At 40.0% G+C, this 20,412-nt stretch overlaps 2 protein-coding genes and 2 long non-coding RNA genes across 4 annotated transcripts in view; 2 read left to right on the top strand and 2 right to left on the bottom strand.

The window, feature by feature from the left end:
• Positions 1-16,469, top strand: part of LOC111266932 (uncharacterized) — a 37,003-nt gene extending 20,534 nt beyond the window's left edge. Inside the window, exon 4 of the long non-coding RNA XR_002684329.2 lies at positions 15,948-16,469. This is a non-coding gene — a long non-coding RNA (uncharacterized LOC111266932). The remainder of the gene's footprint in view (positions 1-15,947) is intronic.
• The window catches only part of LOC111266928 (prolactin-releasing peptide receptor), a 102,937-nt gene that overhangs the window by 79,196 nt on the left and 3,329 nt on the right, over positions 1-20,412 (bottom strand). The gene's annotated exons all lie outside the window — the stretch shown is intronic.
• Positions 63-20,412, bottom strand: part of LOC147752618 (uncharacterized) — a 23,802-nt gene continuing 3,452 nt past the window's right edge. Inside the window, exon 2 of the long non-coding RNA XR_015313601.1 lies at positions 63-1,503. This is a non-coding gene — a long non-coding RNA (uncharacterized LOC147752618). The remainder of the gene's footprint in view (positions 1,504-20,412) is intronic.
• LOC111266927 (uncharacterized) overlaps positions 18,327-20,412 on the top strand; it is a 19,325-nt gene continuing 17,239 nt past the window's right edge. Inside the window, exon 1 of the mRNA XM_022844788.2 lies at positions 18,327-18,808. Coding sequence (XP_022700523.1) covers positions 18,670-18,808 — 139 coding nt within the window. The 5' untranslated portion in view covers positions 18,327-18,669. The remainder of the gene's footprint in view (positions 18,809-20,412) is intronic.

The following is a 20,412-nucleotide window of genomic DNA, read 5'->3' on the forward strand; positions in this document are numbered from 1 at the left end:
AGAGGAACCGCGAGTGAGATCTGAGACTATACGTTTAAATGTTTACGACACATCTCATGTATCTCTGCAAGGGGACAAAAGTTTTTCGAGATACAAAGCCTTAGTAGGACAGAAAAATATTCTAGGTCTACACATCCACTTAATACATCAACTCCTAAATCTGTTTGGCAGGTATAATGTGGGATTTGTTTTCCGGCTTTTTCGTGTTAGCATAACTCCACCCACACCCGTGTCCCTCGGAGCTTTTACAAATGAAAACTAAATTTTGGGTGGTATTCCCTGTAGGAACTGAGGTTTTATAGAAGCTTAACATTTACACAGTGAGGCGGCTATTTTTGGTTTTAACAACGTTAGGCCGTAACAGATCGAATTAGAATACCGATTTTAATTGTAGGACGTTGATTTTAATATGTAAATGTACAATACTGACGGCACGTTCTATCGTGGTCGACTTCAAACGCTGGTACGGTTCGGTATAATGAAAAGTTGAAAATCGAACTTTGATATCCAGTGTCACAAGGTTAGATAGGTTAATATAGTTTGTTAAACCAATTCTTGTTTGGCACCATAATTATTATTGCATAAAATAGCTCGCCCATGGTCTCGGGCCCTTGTTCTGAGATGCTTCTCATGCATTAAATATGCTGCAAATATAATTCGCAAACAACGTTATTCATTGTAAATATGGAACCGACTCCAGCACTATGCGTGGTCAAGGTAAACTGCTAACTTTTCTAGCTTTGATAGTTTCATGATTTTATCTTTTGTTGGAGGCGGGGTACGTCCCCAGCGTAGTGTCAGATTTAGCCCCGATAGCTGAGCTTAGTTCTCCGAGGCGAACACTGACTAGCGCACCTCCGTCCCATAAGTTCCACATCCTTCCAGTTCAGAACTTCATTGAACCGAACTATGGATTAGCAGAAGTGGTAAGTGCTTACGGATAAATTCCTTCTGGGTTCTTCGCCTCACTAGATGCGCTATGTCTCACTTACTTTGGACCCAAAATTCTAGTCGCGTTAAGGTTCTGGGAATAAATCATATTCTTTGCTACCATCCGAGGCTCTTTTTCTCCATCAGGGCTTCTTTGGCCGTGGGCGGCCCGCATTCCCACCTCCCGGTGGTAGCATACATGAATTTATAAGTTCCGATAGTGCTGTTTTAAGAAATTCGAGAAGGGATTTTGTTTTAAAAGGCGTACCCTCTCTAATCCACTTCGTTCTGGCTCTTGCATTGTAGCCTCAAAAATGGAACAGGTTAGTAATTTGGGGGCAGAGTCGTCCTTTGCCTCTTGATCGCAATAGAGACATACGCCGGAGGGCTTCCTTGGAACGTTCGAGACCGCTATTCCATAACCGTTTCCTCCCTTCAACGTTCAAATGCTCTGAAGGTGCTCGAACCGCGAAAATGGCTGCTCACGTATAGACTCTTCTGGATTCTTGGGAAGTTCGCAGTGCAGCCGTTCTTTATGTCTTACTTGTCTTGAAGCCTGCAGGCGATTCGAACCTAATTGGGGAATCAAACAGCGCTATTAACCTGGTGACCAACATCCGAAGCCTTCGTCTGCCTGTCCTTTTTAGTTCATGTATATTAAGCAAAATCCTTGTTACAAAGCCCGCCGTTTTGCTAGCTTTGGCCATAGATCCTAACATAGATCTAAATTATAGTTGCAGAACGTGCCTCCAAATAATGGCGCCATATATCTAACACGTCACATTACGAAATAAACGTACATCACCCTGTGAAGTAGTGTCATAAACATTTGCTTAGGAATAGCTTAGGAAAAAGATTTACGTCCAAGTAATTTGTATGCCTAAATGCTGCCTTAAGATAATCAGTGTCATCACTAAGGGGAGACCACTTTTTTTGCCGCGTCAGTCTGAGCCTACAGCGATCCTTTTTATGCCGGTTGGAAAAGGCTAGCATAAATGACTTTCGAGGGTAGAGATTGAAATTGCTACTAATAAATTGTATATAGGAATTCAAGAGATTATCTATAGATAGCATAGTCATTTGCATCCAGATACAATTTCAATCAGGTTCTAAACAAACAACGCATGTTTTGCCTACAGACGGAGACATCGACTAACGATTTCCTGTTGACATTGTGCGAGAAATGTTGTACAAACAATTAAAAGTTCTATACATTGGTTGCAATAGAATTTTTGCGTGAAATTTATACAAGAGGTAAAATAAAATCAGATTTTTTTTATTGAAACATAGGATCGCTTCGAACTATTCTTGGGTTGTGCTTTCAATTGAATTCACCTCGTTTTCAAATCGGAGCGCCTTGAAAATGCGTTGCAGAAAAGATTAAATAGGTCCGCTACTGGCACGGAAAGGTTTATCGTTACGTAAACGGCATAGTGGGCACAAAGACGCAATTGGCCACATCGATGCACTATCGTTATGCCTGAACCGTACCTATTTCTTGTACGAAGTTTCTACGCTGATTCATTTAAAGAAGCGTTTTATATCGCACTTATTGATTTTAGGGAACGATTTTAGCCAGATGATATCTCCTTCAGTACATGCGTATGAAGCCCATGTCGCGATAATATTGTATAATCCAGAGAGTTTCCAGCGCGCGGCTCCCTTCAATGGCGATTGACGTCGACAAAAATTAGGTATCTACGTAAAATTTGTTTTTTACAAACATCTTAAAACAAGACATATGGAATCGAAACTAGTCACGCATTACGGCCCCTTGTTTGACATCATTGTCAATGCGACATTGCTACCTTTCCATTATGCAGTGTGCAGTTAATTATATCTGTATAAACATCTGATCTTTATTTAGGCTCTTTGCAGTGTCTCGTTTCCTCAGACATCCTTATTTTTCAAGCTTGTCATCTTTTACCTTTTCATATATCTTTTTAGTACTTCTTTTATATTTTCCCTCTATCTTGGCATTGCTGCTGCCCCCCTATTCACCTTGTTTACAGCTTTTGCTTTTGCTTTGTCAGCCAGCCTTTAATGTGTGCTAATTGTGTGTTTCACATTTACTATCCGACCCCTATAGTTCGTAGCTAACGTTTTCTGCGGCTACGACGACCTGTAATGAGATCATTGTGAACGGAAACGACTTCTGTTTCGCGGATGCTGTTTGTTCTAGTCGCACACGGTTAGCAGGAGTACATATGCCTATCCTTTTCTCCCTGTTCCATTATCCTCTTCTTTGCCGCGTTACTTAGAGACGATCCTAAATTGGCCTAATATTAACATAGCTGTGACGGCGACTGTTGTATTACTGTGTCTTTGCCGTCGGCAATAGCGATTCCGTTGGCCTATTTTATTCAAACGTAAACAATCTCATGTGTAATATAATAATACGTATAGAGGTGAGCTTATACTGTTGTTTTCGTCGACGTCGCAAATAGACGCTGACGACCCAGAGATGCAATCACAACCGCGGTTGAAGTATACGGCAGGGTACGAATTGGCCCTCTCTGCACGAGTATTAAGTATGTAGGAATGTAGAAAGTGTCGTGCACATACATCAGCAAAACATACGCTTTTCTGCAATCGTAAGCACTGCTTCGACAACGCGTACTGGCCATTGGTGGTAAATAAAAATTTCCTCGCGCAAAAAAAGCCCAAGTAGCGAAAATTAGAATACATGAGAAATCGTGTACATTGCCGTGTCTAATTCTTTAAAATTTTAAATATTGTGGCCTAGTGGTCGAACAGACGAAACGAACCCGCTCACCTCGTCATTTTCCGTCGTCATATTCGCCATGATCCATCCACGTACACCGAAGGTGCATATGAGGAAGCTGGTATTATACGACACGATGCCGCTTAGTTAAAGCGTAAACTTTACTGAGAAAACGTTCCAATAAAATTTAGCGTGAATTAGGAGTCGAACGAAAAACGCTCATGTAAGCTCGTTTTTCGTTCTCAATCAGTGAGGCAGTCGGAATAAGCAGGAGTCGACGCACCTCACACAAGGAACATTACAAAAATGAGACCGGAACTCGTTCCACAGAATAACTGCACTGGCATTGGGGCCGATGGCATCTCTGACACCTTCTTATACTACACATGTTCAGTGTTGAGTGAAGCTTGACGTTTTGAGATAGCTATTATATATTATTGATAATACTGGACTCATCGGAAAATATGCACGTTTGCACGCGACGTACAGCTACACCAAGTAATCGATCATAACTGCATGTAACCTTAGCGATCAGGCTAGCAAGTGCATGATTTTGACAAATGGCAAGACGAGTTAATCGAACACGGTACTTATAATCTCTAACACTTGAAAAGTTTCGTAGGCCAAAGCGGGTGTTCGTTAGTGCATAAACGATTCAGAAGACAAACCCCATCAAAGCTGCTTTAAAATGAGTAACCGTTGTTGGAAATGATAATACGTTATAATAACTTTTACCAAGTTTGTTTTTATTTGACCACACAGAAAAACTGAAAAACGCTTTGTCTCAAAATCCACTGCCTATCATCAGATATGTATTTGTCTGTCTGTATGTCTGAAACAAGGAGACAGGAGGCACGGATCCAAGTTTGGAACGTTTACTCCAGCCGAAAAACGTTCAGTTTAATTGCTCCAATCACTCTAGCTAATTACCTTAATATGGAAGAAGGCGCCAGACGGGCAGTCATAATATACTATCCAAATAAGAAAAATCTAGCTTTTTTCTATTTACTTACATTTGTAAAACTAACGATAGTGGACTAGATTGAAAACATCCGAAAACAGCTTAAACTAGTTCCTCTATTTTAAAAATTATTGTTTTGCAGCGTCAGCGTAATTTTGAATTTTTATGGTGGAATATGTGGTCCACCTGCCCGAAAGCGACAGGAGTCAAACAGACAGTTTAAACTTTTCCTATTTAATATATAGCGCAACAACAATAGAAAAAAAATCAACTGAAAATTAATAACAAGAGATCAAATTAATTTACTATTAAATAGTAGGGGCAGTGCAGGTTTAATTCGCGGCAGACTCTGAGCATATAGAATAAGAGACACCGGTCGCGTTACGCAAAAGGATTAATGTTTCCCAATTATATTAAATATATCTTCTTAGATAGCTTCGAAAAGTACCTCTGCCGTTGTGTGGGCATTTGGAGAAAAGATTAATGTCATAATTTTTACCTAGAAACGGCCATAAACAGCTGGTTTTAGTCGACATCTAAGAAATAGCGAGTTCCAAGTACGTCTTATTATACACATTTGTTATATAAAGGCCAGACGAAAAATTTCGTCGTTCAGTAAATTGTTTCCAGCAGTGTTCGGGTCTTTTAAGCAAAGCAACGACCGAGTAGCCTATGAACGCACCTAGAATAACCAGCTCTCTTAAATAACACCATTTTTCCAGTCGTCATGAACGACGATACTATTGAAAAATGCTGTCTAAATAAATATACGCAACTGTTTCTCGATAGCATGATCGACCTGGGCTATGTGTCACGCGAATACGTTGGTCGGTGTATATATATATATATATGTATATATATATATAGATGCTATATCGCGGAAAGCACGTGCAGGTTATTAATCGAGAATTTCACCGTTTTAGTTAGCAATTCATTACACTGGCAACCTCCTGCGGCGGTACGGTTGCCACGGGCCTTATCATACAGCAGAGTCGAATAATGGATGGTTATGATACATTTATTTCATGGCTATCAACCAGCAGTTAAGGCCACTCATATTCGGAACGTTCTGTATAGGACGTTCGCATAAGCGTCAAGACGTTATCTGCACTAATATAAAAGCCCTTTAGGAAGACCATGCGTGTCAACATACAGCATAATCCCTTTATCATATAATAGCACCACAAAGCTTGTTTCTTGTCCTCCAACCCTCAGAAAGGCCGAAAGCTTCATTTTCTATCGAAGCACTAGGCCTTCTACAGTAGACAGCGAGGCCGAAAACTTTTTGCTGTGGAATCGCAGACGGGCACCATACATTTTTTTGAAATCGTTCGTAACATATCCTTCGCTCACTGTTGTTTAATTAAATATAGTGCTACTACATCGTTTTTGTTTATCACGGCCTTCAGCTAGGCACCCCTGTGAGGTTCCCACCTTCGTAAAAGCTATATTTCAAACGTCGATGAGTTCTTTCATGCCTTGTCTAAAACACATTTCCCCACAGATTTGTCCCCTATGACGGCTTTGTTTACGACGGGATTATTATTGCACGCTGTGACCGTAACAAAGTCGAAAGATACCTACCTGAAAAACAGTGTTGCAGAGGCAGCCCAACATAGACAGTCTTAAGTAAATTGGCTCACCAACCGACACTCTAGTCCGACCAGCGTTGGACAGACTAAATCACATTTGAGAATCGTGAACAAATGTTGTCGTAAGAAATAACCCACCTCGGAAGCGACCACTCTTGTCTCGAGCTATTTGGACATTCGCGCTAGAGATTTACTTGTTCGTGTTCATTAGCGGCACTTCTAATTCTTGAAGCCTCTGTCAAAAAAGAAGAGCTTTATCAGCAAGAGGACTTTTTTGGGGTGAGGGCTTCCTATGAGTTTGGATTCCCCTTGGCCAAACCCTTTTCCTCATTTCGCCATCTCCTTTCAAAGGCAAATAGGCAAGGATCTGGATCCGTTATCTAACAAAAACACTTAGAAGAAGCGGAATTTACTAAACACATTATTGAGTTTGCACGTTAAAACGTTTAGTCGACCGCCCCCTACCTTTTTGGAGTACAGAAGGCCAATTTTGTTTGGACTATCTAGTAAAAACATCTAAATGAGTTCGACGACATGGATGACAGTCTATAGATAAATAGACATTTATGGCTTGCAAGCAGATATTAATTCGAGTTCTTATCTTATTCTTGCGTGTGATGTCATCAAGTCAAAGTCGAGCAAAGACACACTATTGTTGAGAGATGAAGATAGAAGAGAGATGAGTTTCGACTCTTTTCCTTTCCTCTGTTTCAATTTATATTTTTGCCAGATGGGCCTTACCCCTACTGAAAACGCCACAGTGATCTGTTGTTGCCGAAGACTGGTTTTAGGCGCATAGAAGTTTGGTCAGCGTTAATAACGGAATTGGCAAGATGTACTTTACAGTTTCATGAACAATACCTGTATGCAGTCAACTTGTTTCTGGGCTATAGCCTTGAAAAGCAATGGACATTTATTTGCCGTCTAAGGTTTTCTTGTGTAAACCCAAAGTGGAATCTGGCTGCATCCCAAGGTGATTATTGACGTGAGCATACAAAGACAATTAGGACTTTCTAAGGACAGGCTTAAAGCAAGGTTGCAAATGAGCTCACTTAACGCGCCTAGCTTCTGCCAGGAATCGTCTGCTTACTGAACCGTCACCAGTTTAGTCTGGCCGCTCGTCTGAGCTTCTGGAATCCTTGGAGGATTTCCATATAGCATAGGCTATTTGCAGGTCGCCTGTGTACCAGTCACATATAACAGAAAATGGACGTTACCACATCGAATAGATCCTAAATAGCATCTGATTTTCAGAATTTATGAGTTCCACAACAGGAATGAGCTCAAACCAATCAAAAGAGAACATCATTGCTTTTAATGGATCTTCGCCGACCTGTTGAGGTCTAAGCGTCGACGTAATTTCTTCTAAATTTATTAAGCCTAGCGCAGAGATGCACTTGGCTTGTGAAGGTATTCTTAGATGAATCAGTGCCGAGGAGCTTAAAACCAAAAAGTAGTTATATTGAATTTATTGGGTTATAGATCCCAGATTATAGATATCGCAATCTAAATATCTGAAAACCTATGCGAACTAGTATACATACCCGGCATTAGTACGGGTCGAAATAGCGCCAAACAGTGATGCAATCTACGTTTTTTGGCAAATCAAACTTTAACGATAAGCCTCTATTCTGGCCATGCAATTCTACTTCTTATTAACAGTTATTACCATTTTATATCCGAAAGGCTTTAACAGCACAAGGGATTTCCACAGTGACAAATTAGCTGGATAATGATAACTATAACAACAATTATTATAACTGTATGATACACGTGATGCGTAATAATGAAACAATTGTCGTTTCTAGCACTGAACTTGAAGTATCATAATAATACGGACATGCCATCGTTGCACTCGGATTTTTCATGCTCAGAAGTTCTGAACATCTGTGCACGTCTTGTTTTTTCATGGTAGCAGTAGTGATCGGATTGAGATCCTGTGTCTCCTAGAAGGTCTACTAATGTTCATCTTCAACCTTGTAATATAATACGTTAGGCGGGGAAACAGGAAATTTGGAAAGTGGGTCAAAACTCCACGGGGGCCCACAAGTAACCCAGCGGGCGCGGCGTCAACAACGTGATCTGTTGCCCAAACCTGCCGTAGAAGGACGTTGAACATTACTCAAAAGCAATGGTAAGCCCCAGCCTGTTTACATGGTAAAATGTCCAGACGCACATAGCGCACCGAAAAAAAATGATACTCATGCGCATTTGACGCTTGAATTTTTATTTCTGACAAACAATCATGTACTGCAGCAGTTTTGATTATCAAAATAATGCAGACACACATTGGAAATCTAAATGAAATTTATTATGGAAATTTGTTCTGAAATAACTAAGCATTATCTTTGTTTGTCCCGTGCATTGGTTGCACTGTGTCGCGTTGTCAAACAATCGGAAGTTGCAGAAGAAAGTCTATCTATCAACCATAACTTATTACTGTATGTGCATTATTTAATAGTTACTTAAAGTTATTCATGATTGGGCAGCTATTTGCCTTTGTTGTTTTTAGACTATGGCTCAGTTTAAGATTTGGACGTTTGCAAAGGATAACTATACCGACGATAAATAGATGCTAACGTAAAACTTAGATATTTGAGCGGTTAATTTTAAGTGTGCGAACCATGTGTACTTGAAAAGTACTAGGCAACTTGGTACATCGGGCTGACTCATTGCGGTTCGCTTATTGGACGCCTTTGTCCAGAATTCATTGTCCATCTATCAGAGTGCTATCTCTGTGTGTAGGTTTGCGCTTAGTGTTCCTTATAGTTCCTAATGGTGTTCCTTACTATTTAAGAGAACGTTCCATAAAAAAACTATAATCTCTATTAGATCATAAAACATGTTCTATTAGTTTTCTTCATGTGCAGATTTCATTATCTATTAGTCGTACGCAAAAGGATCATCGGTACGTGAGGCAGGTGGACTGCAATATTATAAAGCTATAAGGCTCTTATAAACGAATACGGCAAACGTTAAAAATGAATAAGTTTTGTACTAGTTAGAGGCTAGGATGACGACCTTTCAGCGTGTGTTCAAGGGCCCTTTTTTCTTTTTCATAGTCAACATTATACTACTCGCCCTTCCATATGTAATTTCTCTATCTATGGCCTGTCAAAGCAAGGGCTATGTGCTTGCCCATCAGTTGCCCTACTTAGGGAATGTAAAGCCCTGTAATTACACGGATTGGGAATGGGAGGATAAGCGGATCGAAGCCAACGTTGAATACACCTGTGCTCAGGCCAGAAAGTAATCGGGGCAAGGTGATAACGTCTAAGGCGGCCACCAGGTTGCGTGCTATCGATTACCGTGCCAGCAGTCTATGGGCCTGTTGAGGGATGCGAAATAGCGGATTGCGTTCATTGTTTCATTTTTGGTGAATATCTCGTGGTAACAGATGCTCCTGATGTTTATTCCAGATATTACCATCACCCAATTCACTCGAAATGGCCATCGGACTCGATTTTTCTCTGAGGCGATGCCATTCTCTCGCCTGATCCCCTCTGACTGGCGGTAAAAATTGAGCTGTATGCTCCAAACAGAGTTTCTGTTGATTCAAGTTTCGCAGATTGCGCCTAAAATACACCAAGCGCATTTCCAATTTGCCTAAAGCCAATCTATCTACCGGTTACTTACTTTTTACTCAATTGTTGCGTTTTCAAGTTGCAAGTTATAACTATGTAATACCTTTTATACGTGAAATGCCGGCTTTGATCAGCAAAGGCTTTACACTCCGAACTTTGCTTCTGTGAAAAGCCTTCTCGACGTCTTCCCTTTAGAACTCCTTTTTGTAGAGTAAGCTTAACTGGTTTTTATTCACAGGTTTCTAAAAGAACTGAGTATTTACGAGCCAAATGTTTCTACTACTAATTTTAAAGTTAGGTCAATTTCGCTTGTAAAAGAGAAAGTAGTTCGTTTGCCTTAATTTGACGTTTGCCATTATTGAATATGTAAACAATTACTTATACGTTTTTGCAGTTCATTACAAAAACGATCTGTTCGTTATTTCAAATTTCACTACATTGTTTTCATTCTACTGACCGCAGTGCAACAAAATATGGATCAGGTGTCTTCGAAAACTGTACAGTCCAGTATTTAAAAGAAGGACTTAGAATTACTCCAAATCTTTGCCCGTCTATCGTTCGGGCCGTTTCGAAAAAATTCCGTTTCAACACAGGTTAAGTCAATTAAACACAGAAATCCTTTAAAACGTTAGATGCAGCTTTTAGTATGCTACGCCTGGGTGATTTGTAGTAAGCTGTACAAGCCGATCGCCTTTCTAATTTTTATTTCTATAGGAAATCCTGTAAGGCGAAATAGATGAAACATCAGATGTCGCAACGAGTCGAAGACATGAAACAATAGGGAATACTTGAAAATATGAGTGATGGAGAAGGTGTTAGAGTATTCTCTTGTCTTTCATTGAACTAATCCTAAAAATCCTTAGATTGACCATAGGTCACCTGGAAAAAGATCACGATTACTAAAATCCTTAACCCAACTTATAAAATAGCTGATCTCTCCGGCGATTATCATAGTTATCAAGTACATTATAAATTTTACATCCGTTTCTTCGTCGGTAAGACGAAACGTCACATTCTCGAAAGCGTAACTCTTACGGACGTTTGTGGCATTCTAGTGTTCTAGGTTGCGTTGCAACTTATCTTCCCGAGTGCATTAAGTTCAACTAATTGACGTCTACATCTGCTTGTATCGTACAAGGTATTATCATTACATCGCACGGTTAATCTCCAGCCTGACAAAAAAACGGTCTGATCGAAAATGCGAATTTAAGATCAGCATCGCTCAGATCAGGTAGTTAACGTGTCGTCCACTGAAGAATCTATTGAACCTGTACATTTTTGCTACATTCCAATTAATTTAATGGCCAAATGATTCCATAAATGCTGACACACAAACCAGAAGTAAGTTGGATAAATAAATCAGTTGTTCCTTAGGCATACACGAGTAGAAGGTACTAGTAAACATGTCTATGTCCTAAAACAGTGGAAGTTCGACTACAAAGTTATAACGAAGCGCTCCTGGCGTTTGCGTAATATAATATATTGGCGTAAATATAATAACTATATTTAGTTTTGAAGTTTCCCTTATTCGAAAATACTTAATTGAGGTTTTAGTATGTTTCACCAACTGCAGTAGGCTCATCTTCGTCCCTGTTAATCATGCTTATATTAGAAGTGTTTTTAATTAACTAAACGTTTCTAAATTTGTTTTCACATCGTTGTCGACTATTGCTTTAGACGGGGTGCTATCCAAGGGTAAGTAGATTCACGGTTTTATAAACAGTAGACTCACAGATGAAGTAAATCTGGCAACAAAGCAAATTGACAATTAACGACAGACAAGGAAAAATGAAGTGATTAGATATTATTAAAAGGTAGTGAATATTTTACCATTACGATACCTTAACTATTCGGTGTAGACGTGCGTAGATGGTGCCAAATGCACCATGGTGTGCCAATAGGTAAATGTTACTGACACCTGTAACATTACATTGACATGACATGCCTGTCGAAAGTACGCAGCTTTCCTTTTTGTCCAGTATGCGTTCCCTTCCAGTAATTCAACAACATATCTCTGCGATTTATATAATTTTGCGATTATATAATACATGTGTTCGAAAATATGCACCGAGAAAAAAATGCCGTCGCCTATTATACCAAGCAGCGATACCAGTGCAGCCGCTTATATCAGCTTTTCTTGACTCCCCCCAAAAGTGTAAAGATACCCATATATACAGTGAATAGTTTAGGAAACTTAATGTAATATATATAAGGAAATGCTTGTGTTTTCTTTGACTGACATTTGTAGTCACTCAATCGATACGGAGACTGTGAAAAAGCCCATACAACTTAATAATTGAAGCGTACTTCCCTATCGAATTGCGGAATGCCGAACTTCACACTTACGTAATGGTTCCAGGCCTTTTAGTAGATATCATTTCAGCAGGTATGCGATCGAGTGGGAAATAGCGCCCAAGTTGAAAAAGAAAGGCCATGTACTTATAGAAAAGGGTGTACTAAGCAAATCCTCTGATCAAATAATAGAGACATTGAATTTACTATACATGAGCAAAAATAGCTTAACCATTTTCTACTTGGACGAAAAACCTGAGAGCGCCTGCATAAAGTTAGCACAAAACTCTTCCATCTGATACTGTCTGAAAGCCTATGGGTTATGATAAACTTCAATTGTGAAGTATGATAACGTAACGCTATTCGACATCATTGAGTCTTGAACTTCGAGCAAGCCGATTTCGTTAGCTACGTTACCGATTTGTGTTATATCTACTGCTCGAAAGTTGATCATATCGTACCGAACGATGGCTTTCTGAGAGATACATGTAACATGCTTGCCATACCAGCTATTCAATGGTAAAAATTAAATTTCCTTGCCATAATGTCTGGAAATTTTAACCGAAACCGCCGTAAATATTATCTCATCTTATTTATTACTGTCTTCGATGGATTCAAAGCATACATAGGGACAATGTATCATCGTTTAGGCAACTACTATGATGCTATCTTTCCTGGCAAATCAACGGATTTTGTTCGCAGTCAACTCGAAAACAAATCTTTCGATATACAGCTCACTGGAACCTTAGACTGACAACTGAACTAAGTTGAAAAGAAAAAAAAAAACAAACAAACAAACAAACTGAAGTAAGAGCCAGTTTACGAATATACATCATTCTCCAATAATTTAGCATACCGAGTATTTAATGCCAAAACTCTAAATATGACATATTTTGTGTCAAAGTTGAAAACAGCAATAATTTTTGAGCTCGAGCCGCGATTATTCGCGGGAACTTATTAACAGTGTTTAAATTAAAACAATACAAAAAGCAGTTCATATATGCGGGCTGTTTGATACCGAATAAATTGCCCCATTGAAGCGTCATTGTTCGTTGTAGGCAAAAAAATACGACAGGGTTAGGCGCCAACTACAAAGTGGGATATCGTGTTGACTGGGCAACAAGAACGCGGCAAGTATCTCGTCGCTTCATGTCTTTGTAACAACGTAATCAAAGCTACTCTTCCACCATCCGTTTTACCTGATTTTTCACGGCAGGAAAAGGGATTCCGTAGCTGAAATTTGTCAATACTGGCCGAAGCACTATCTCGAAAAAATGGATTTTGATTGATCAAAGAAAGGACCTTCCGTAACCTACAAAGCCATAGTCCTGGATTGAAATTGGTGAGGTCCCGCACGCGGCGGCTCCACATACATAGCTACAGATTACCATGTGTTCGAGAGGCTTCCATGAAAGTCCCCTTTTTTCGTGCGTTGCGCGCATACACGAAAATTGAATGAAAATTTTGATACCTTTCTCCTGGAAAAACGCCTTATGGTGGATCGGCTGGGGTTACTGAGGGCTTTAAGTTCTTCCTGAGAACGTCAAAGAAGCATGCTTCGTCAACCGTGTATCCGCTCTGTGCTCGTGCCGCTTCAGAAGCGAAGAAACGCTAGTGTGCCTTAGGTACTTTTGGCCCAATCGCGACGAACATCAGAAAGAATATCGGGATACCTGCGACGATACCACATCAGGCAGCTTATATGGGCCTACATTAGGAAACATACGGCCGCTGGCGATGCCGAACGTAGGAGTACGCGCAGCGAGTATTAGTCGCAACAGTCTCGGCTTTCTTGTTCGTTACAGATGTATTACTGCAAAGATAGATCTAACTTCTTGTGCAGGATAAAGGTCACAAAAGCGGAAACCTTCACGTATCCAAATGCTGAATATAGCTGCATTAAGCAAATTCGCGGAAATTATTTCCATTCAGGAAAATATTGCTTCTACAAACTCAGCTTATCACATATGAGTTATCAATAAACATAAGACAGGTAGGTCCTTTTTTTGACTTTGAGATTTTGCGACTAAGCAATCTGGGTTACTCGTTTGGGCCAATGCAGAAGGTCAATCTGGAATAATGCCTGACTTATTATGTTTACTAGTGCTATCTATCTAAGTTTTTTTCGCATATGGCAGAGTATATAGCAAGTCAATTTGACTTGTTTGTGCTTAAGAGATCAATATAAAAACTGCTCAAGTTTACCAAGTGTTTCTGTCGTTGGTGGTTCGAATCTCCCGAAGCCCTCTTTTCCGAACGAAGACCTTTTGTAAATAAACCGAATCTGGTAGCACATGGTATTAGCAATGCAAATAGTCGTTGTTTTTTCATTGGCGTTTACTGATTAACATATGCGTCAGTACATGACTATATTGTCTGAGAATTTAGGCAGGCCATCGGCACTAACTGGCCGAAGCCCTTTCTCCATGCGACCAGAAACCTAATAGTGGTTGCAGAAAAACATCTAAACTATTAATAGACCCAACCGGTGCAAGAGCGTTTATGATTTTATACAAAGCTCAAACTGTAGCTCTAGCAGTTCTTCAAATGTAGCATCCTGTAATTATATGCAAAATGTCCTTATAAGCTATTTACCAGATGCTGAACTTTAAAAACATTTGAGCGGGTGATTAGTAATTTTCAAGAGCTTTGAAAAGTGAGTTCCGTCCTTGTTTCGCTTCTCGGCGAAACGAGAATGCAATATTAAAAAGGTGGAACAATGCCCTGTAGGCCAGATGCACACAAAAGTCAACGTCGAGGTCGCAAGTGATATCGACAACTTCATGACGGAACATAGAGCTTTGAAGGCGACTCTTGTCCTTCTTAACCTGCCACAATACATGCGGCTGAAAACGTGGAAGAAGGAAAATAACTCATGTTAGGGCACTAACTGCTCACCCCCAGAGATCCTGTAATAATTAGCCATTTCACACAAATCATATCAGACTACCTTGAAATATTATTTAGAGGCAAAAAGGCCCACAATAAATACTGTGTTGAAATAGCCGTATTTCGAGAAAATGCAGACCTGTCGGCGACTGTTCTGGGAGAACCTTGGCACAATGAAAAAGGACCCAAATTTGCTCTAGTACGTTATTTTACTTGACGAGACGCAGGTGCGTGCGTGGGCTGATCGAGCGAACGCGCCATCATCTGGGTATTTAAAAGCGACCCTAAAACTTAATGTGAAAACCAAGCTTTTATTAATCGTTTTTTGGACTATCTATCTAGAGGTATTGTGTCATGAATTAATTCTGACTTATTTTACTATAGATGCTGAGTCCTGGAAAAAAGGTTAAGACGATTACGAAAATTATATAATATTGCCCGTCTAGGTAGGGCCGAATTCCAAAAAAACAAGTCATGGACGCTTTACCGTGACCTCACCCTTCGTGTACAACCTCACACTTCGTTAGTTGTATAGTTCTTTTGCGGAATAGGTTGAGGTCCGTATCGCCTCAATCCTCCCCTTTCAAAGCCGCCTGCATTGTTTTGATATCCTTAAATTTAAAGGACACTTGAACGAAAAAAAATTCAGACGATCAACAAAATCCAAAAATAGAGTCCAAAATTTTAGATTTATCTGTGCAATCGGTATAGCTTACACAGTAAGTTTGTACCGAGTTACGATACGTTCTTAATTCAGTAGTTATTTGCCTACATCGCGTTCTAACTGGAGTATGGAAAAATATTTAGATAGCAAATCGGAGAGGCACATAACCATTAACGCCTAGCTAGATTAGGGCAATATATTAGTAATTAGTATTTTGATTCAATGTATTGCATTATTCTATGGCTGCGGGAGGGCCCCGTAAAATTTATGCCAACATTTCTATATAATATTTGAATTATCTTTGTTACAGAGCGACATAAGAGGGGACATTTTTCGTCAGCGAAAGTGACTCCGTAGGCTCTATCCGCAGTTCGTTAGCTAACCTTTGTGATAGGTCCGATTCGACAATAGTTACGCGGGAAAAACTTGCAAACCTGACTCATTAACACGGAAGCAGTCGATCCCTATCTTATCTAAGTTCTTTACTCTAAAACTTTACTCTCAATTCAAGCCACGCTCGTAGTGATTGGCGAAATTACATAATGGAATTGTTATTTATCTGTCGTTTACAAAGTTTTTTACTGTCATTTTAATGTGTCGGGCGTGTTACGTAAAAGTACCTGTAATAATTTGCAGCACGATATGTTATCTCGTCGTCGTCGTCGAATGCGAAGGGATCTCGATCATATGTATGCTTCGTTACCTATGCGCTTGTTAATAAACTTTGAAGAACGATGTCTGAAAATGTCCCATGTTTCTAGAGTATTCATAGCAGGTCCTCGTAGCTTCACGTAACCGAATCTACTTCATGCTGGCCGCGAGTGCATCAAGGCTTTTAAAGCAACCTTTCATATTGTGTTGTATAACTCGTGCTGGCTAACAAGTGGCACTCATTCAATAGATATTATTACTATATAGACGAAATGAAACGAGTCTGCAGAAAATTGGAAAAAAAAAAATGAATAGGATGACGTGCTGTGCACACAAAAAAAATAACATGAGTTCATGAGCGTTAAGTTTGAAAAGAGAAGTGTGCCTTGTGAACTGTTCCAGCCGTGCTGTTTTTGCAGATGTTCGGTATTCGCTCTAGCCATATGATAGGCAGCTCTAGCAATGGCTGGTAAGACAAGCACCACTTACTGGTAAACAGATTGAAAACAGGAAATCGCTTCGACCCGAACCCGAGTCAAATGTTTCATCTCAGCTCTTTTAGATCACTGGATTTTCGTATGGAAACCTTGTATCACCAATTAGCAATACAAACGCTCCTTCGATGAAGCCTATTGATAGGGAATATTTGCACATCGATCTTCAGAATAATCGTACTGCAAACTTATTACCTGCCTTCAGGTAATTTTACCAAACAGGCTCAGTTTGAATGATGCTAGACGATGGACCCCTTTGGTAACAAGCCAAATATAATAGTAGCTGACCTCTTATGATTCATTATGTGATTTTTTGTGTATTAAGTGCCACACCACTTCCCAGGCCTTCCTTTATTTAATTAATCTTTGTATTTTTACATTTTGCTATTAAAGAGAGTGTGAGCTACTCTAATAAATAACTAAGAACGACTCACTGCTTCATGTATATATCTTTACTTTAACATAACTTACGTTTATGTATACATATTTTACCTCTCCCTGTTGCCGTTGTAAGGTGGCCCGACCGTCCGATCGAGATGGGCCAAAGTTAGCGCATATTTCTTTCATTCGTCAATGAATGCCAATGCACTTCTCCTGATCTTATTAAATCGATCAGATCTCCAAACCAAAAAAAGACGTGGAATACAATCGGTGTGTCAGTGATTTCTAGGTCGAGCCAAAGTGTGTATTAATCTCATACGCACGCACAATGCGGGATGATGTTTTTCAGGTAGATTGGTCGAAGGATTTCTATAATACTGCCGGACTGAAGATGTGTTTGGAAAATACTACTGCGTTAAACAAACACGACAAGCTGAATTGGAAGATATCGGAAATGACCACTGTAACATTTCAACTAATACTATACTTGATCGATCGAGAAACAGAGAATCATTTAACATAGAAGCTTGAAAGGCCTGCTTAGGCCAAATATAATTGACGTCACAGAACGTTTGCAGACCGACACAAAGTCTGCCACTGCGCCCTCTCATAGTGGGGTGACTGGGGCAGCTTGTCAGACTGCAAAATAAGAGCTGTCGGAATTCTCCAACACGCCGCTGTCCTTTGTTTATTGGTCAGCCGTTACGACAGTTACAGTTATTGCTGCCTGTTACAGCACTGCGGGAAACTTTCGTACCGCTAGTACAAGCGATCATTTCGTCCGCAAATCTGCTGTAAAGAAAACTGCCTTCGACCGCCGTATGGCCGGAGACCTGCGAAATTCTGTGCCTGCTTTCGTGTCTCTATTGGTTTATATATGTATATACATATGTGCGTGCGTGCGTTGCCAAGCTAAGGCTACGATATAGCTACGCACCCTGATACCGTTTCGTTCTCGCTGCCTATCATCTGTCTATATCTGCGTATTGGCGTGTACTGTCAGCCGCAGTAGCTTGGCGCGACCAAGCTTCCGACTGAGTCCAGTCATCCTCCTCGTATCAGCAGAGCGCGAATGGCTGATTCGCGGCAAAGAAATCGAGAGAGAGAGAGAGGGGCAGCATTAACGAGAAAACAACTGGACGGACTCAACATTCTGGCGGTCGGTTCTGGCCCGATCTTCATATCTGTTTACGTTGTCGTTACAGAGTATTGTGTTGGTAGGCCCGTGGCTCGGCAACTCTGCTGCTTGCCGACAAGATTGCGGCCGTATTCTGCCCGCTGGTCTCAAGCGGCAAAGGCGAACAAAGTGCGGACTAACGCGTCGGCTACTCCTACTTGCACTACCAGAGCCAGCAGCTCGTATCTTATCAACGTGACGATATCGATTGGCGCCTTTACGTGATTTCTTCATTAAGCGAAAGCTAATCTGTCACATAGTGAGTTATCGGTTGATCTGTCGTTCGGCGGCCACTTGTTCTATGTGACATACCAATGTGATCAGTGATAATGCCCCAGTCAGCTTCAACGAATTCTATAGCGGTTCGGATCGTTATAGTATTCATCGCACTTATGATGACCACTCTGATGACAGGTGAAGTCGCAGCTGTACAGGGCGAAAGTGTAGAAGAGGAAGACGAACAGTTCGGTAAGTACACTTGTCTTCTCCTAATCCTTTGCGTCTGAGAAAAGGACAGTGTATAGACATGACTGTTGAGGTCTGAAATTGATAAGTTGTCTTGTTTTACAAACAAACGTTACCTCGTAGCATCGAGTTCAACTTACTTCACTGCGAGTAACGCGATGCTACGTGACGATCGTTTTCATTCTTACAAAACAATATTATTATTTTCGCTAACAACGACTAATATAAGTCTTATGAGACAATGATTAAGATTATATAATGAATATATATATATATATATCTATGATTCTTACTATTATGGGAAAGAGCGCCTTGATTAAAACCATATCTGGTATATAATGAGTGAACAGCTAAGTACATACATTATTGGATAAATCAACTGATCATCCAACAATGTCTTGTACTTCGGAACATTTCGTCGTACATGAACAAGTTCTGTTGTCACTTTCAGACTTGCTAATTATATTTCAAGTTATATAATAGACAACAAAAAAAAATGTATAAGCAACATTAATTTTCAACGAGTTCTCTCTTTGGCATAGAATTGTATTTGTTATTTGTTTCTTATGCATCCTACGAAATAGTATCTTTTAGACCGCTGCGTTTATTAGCTACAAGCTAAGGTCTATGACTTTCCTCTGAAGTCTTTCTTTAGTAGCTACCTCAGAACGAGATTGCACTGAATTGAAGCGACAGGGCGCAATGGAACTGAGGATCTTTAAAATGAAATAGATCATTTTTAAATGTTTTCTTGCAGAAATTCTTCTCATACTCTACCTTTTACTGAAAATGTACAAGTGTATACTTCTACAAAATAACATATAAATATTAGCTAAGAAAAAACGAATGTTTGCCCATTTACCATTTGCCCTATGCGATTTTTACTCGAAGGGTAAGCGGGCAAAGGTTACCTTCTTTTTGTCCTAAAATCCTATGGTATACGTATTCTGCCAGCAGGTCGTGTCGTCTTAAAAAGTAGGTACGAAACATTCAGGTGCCTATATATATGTCGAAAACGTCATTTCGTTGAATATCTCCTTTATGTGCTTGGAGGACAAGTAGATTCATGGGTTTAAATGCATGTTTTACGGAACACTTCGTACTCCAGCTTCGAAGAAACAGGCCAATGATTCTGACAGGTGAAATGATTAATGCTGAACTCACACAGGTTGAGCGCATCAAAGCCATTTTTTTTAGCAAGAAAAACCAAAGTGGTCACGTAAGAAGCGGCGATCGCTTCTCCATTTTCCCAGTGTTTACTTCCATTGAATCTCTGCCTCTGTCTTTGATGTTTTTTTTTTTTCTCTTTCATCGGTAATGAATGGACAAGGCTTTTAGGCGATGAAACACCGTAAAAAATACGCCTTATCATTCTTCTATATTCTCGGAATATTTTTCTATATGCATCTGGACGTATTGTTGCTTTCGATTTGTAGGGAACAGATTAGCATAGATGACGACGGATCGAGTTATTCGGGTGGTACCCTGACGTTACTCCATCAAAATGAATTCCAATTGAGAAATGGATCCCTTAAAAGCTCTACAAGAGTCTTGTTCTTTAAAGACAGTCGAATCGTAAAATACTTAGGTATTTCGTTGCCGTTGTG

This window comes from Varroa jacobsoni, unplaced genomic scaffold, assembly GCF_002532875.2.
Source record: "Varroa jacobsoni isolate VJ856 unplaced genomic scaffold, vjacob_1.0 scaffold_1129, whole genome shotgun sequence".
NCBI classification, from domain to species: Eukaryota; Metazoa; Arthropoda; class Arachnida; order Mesostigmata; family Varroidae; genus Varroa; species Varroa jacobsoni.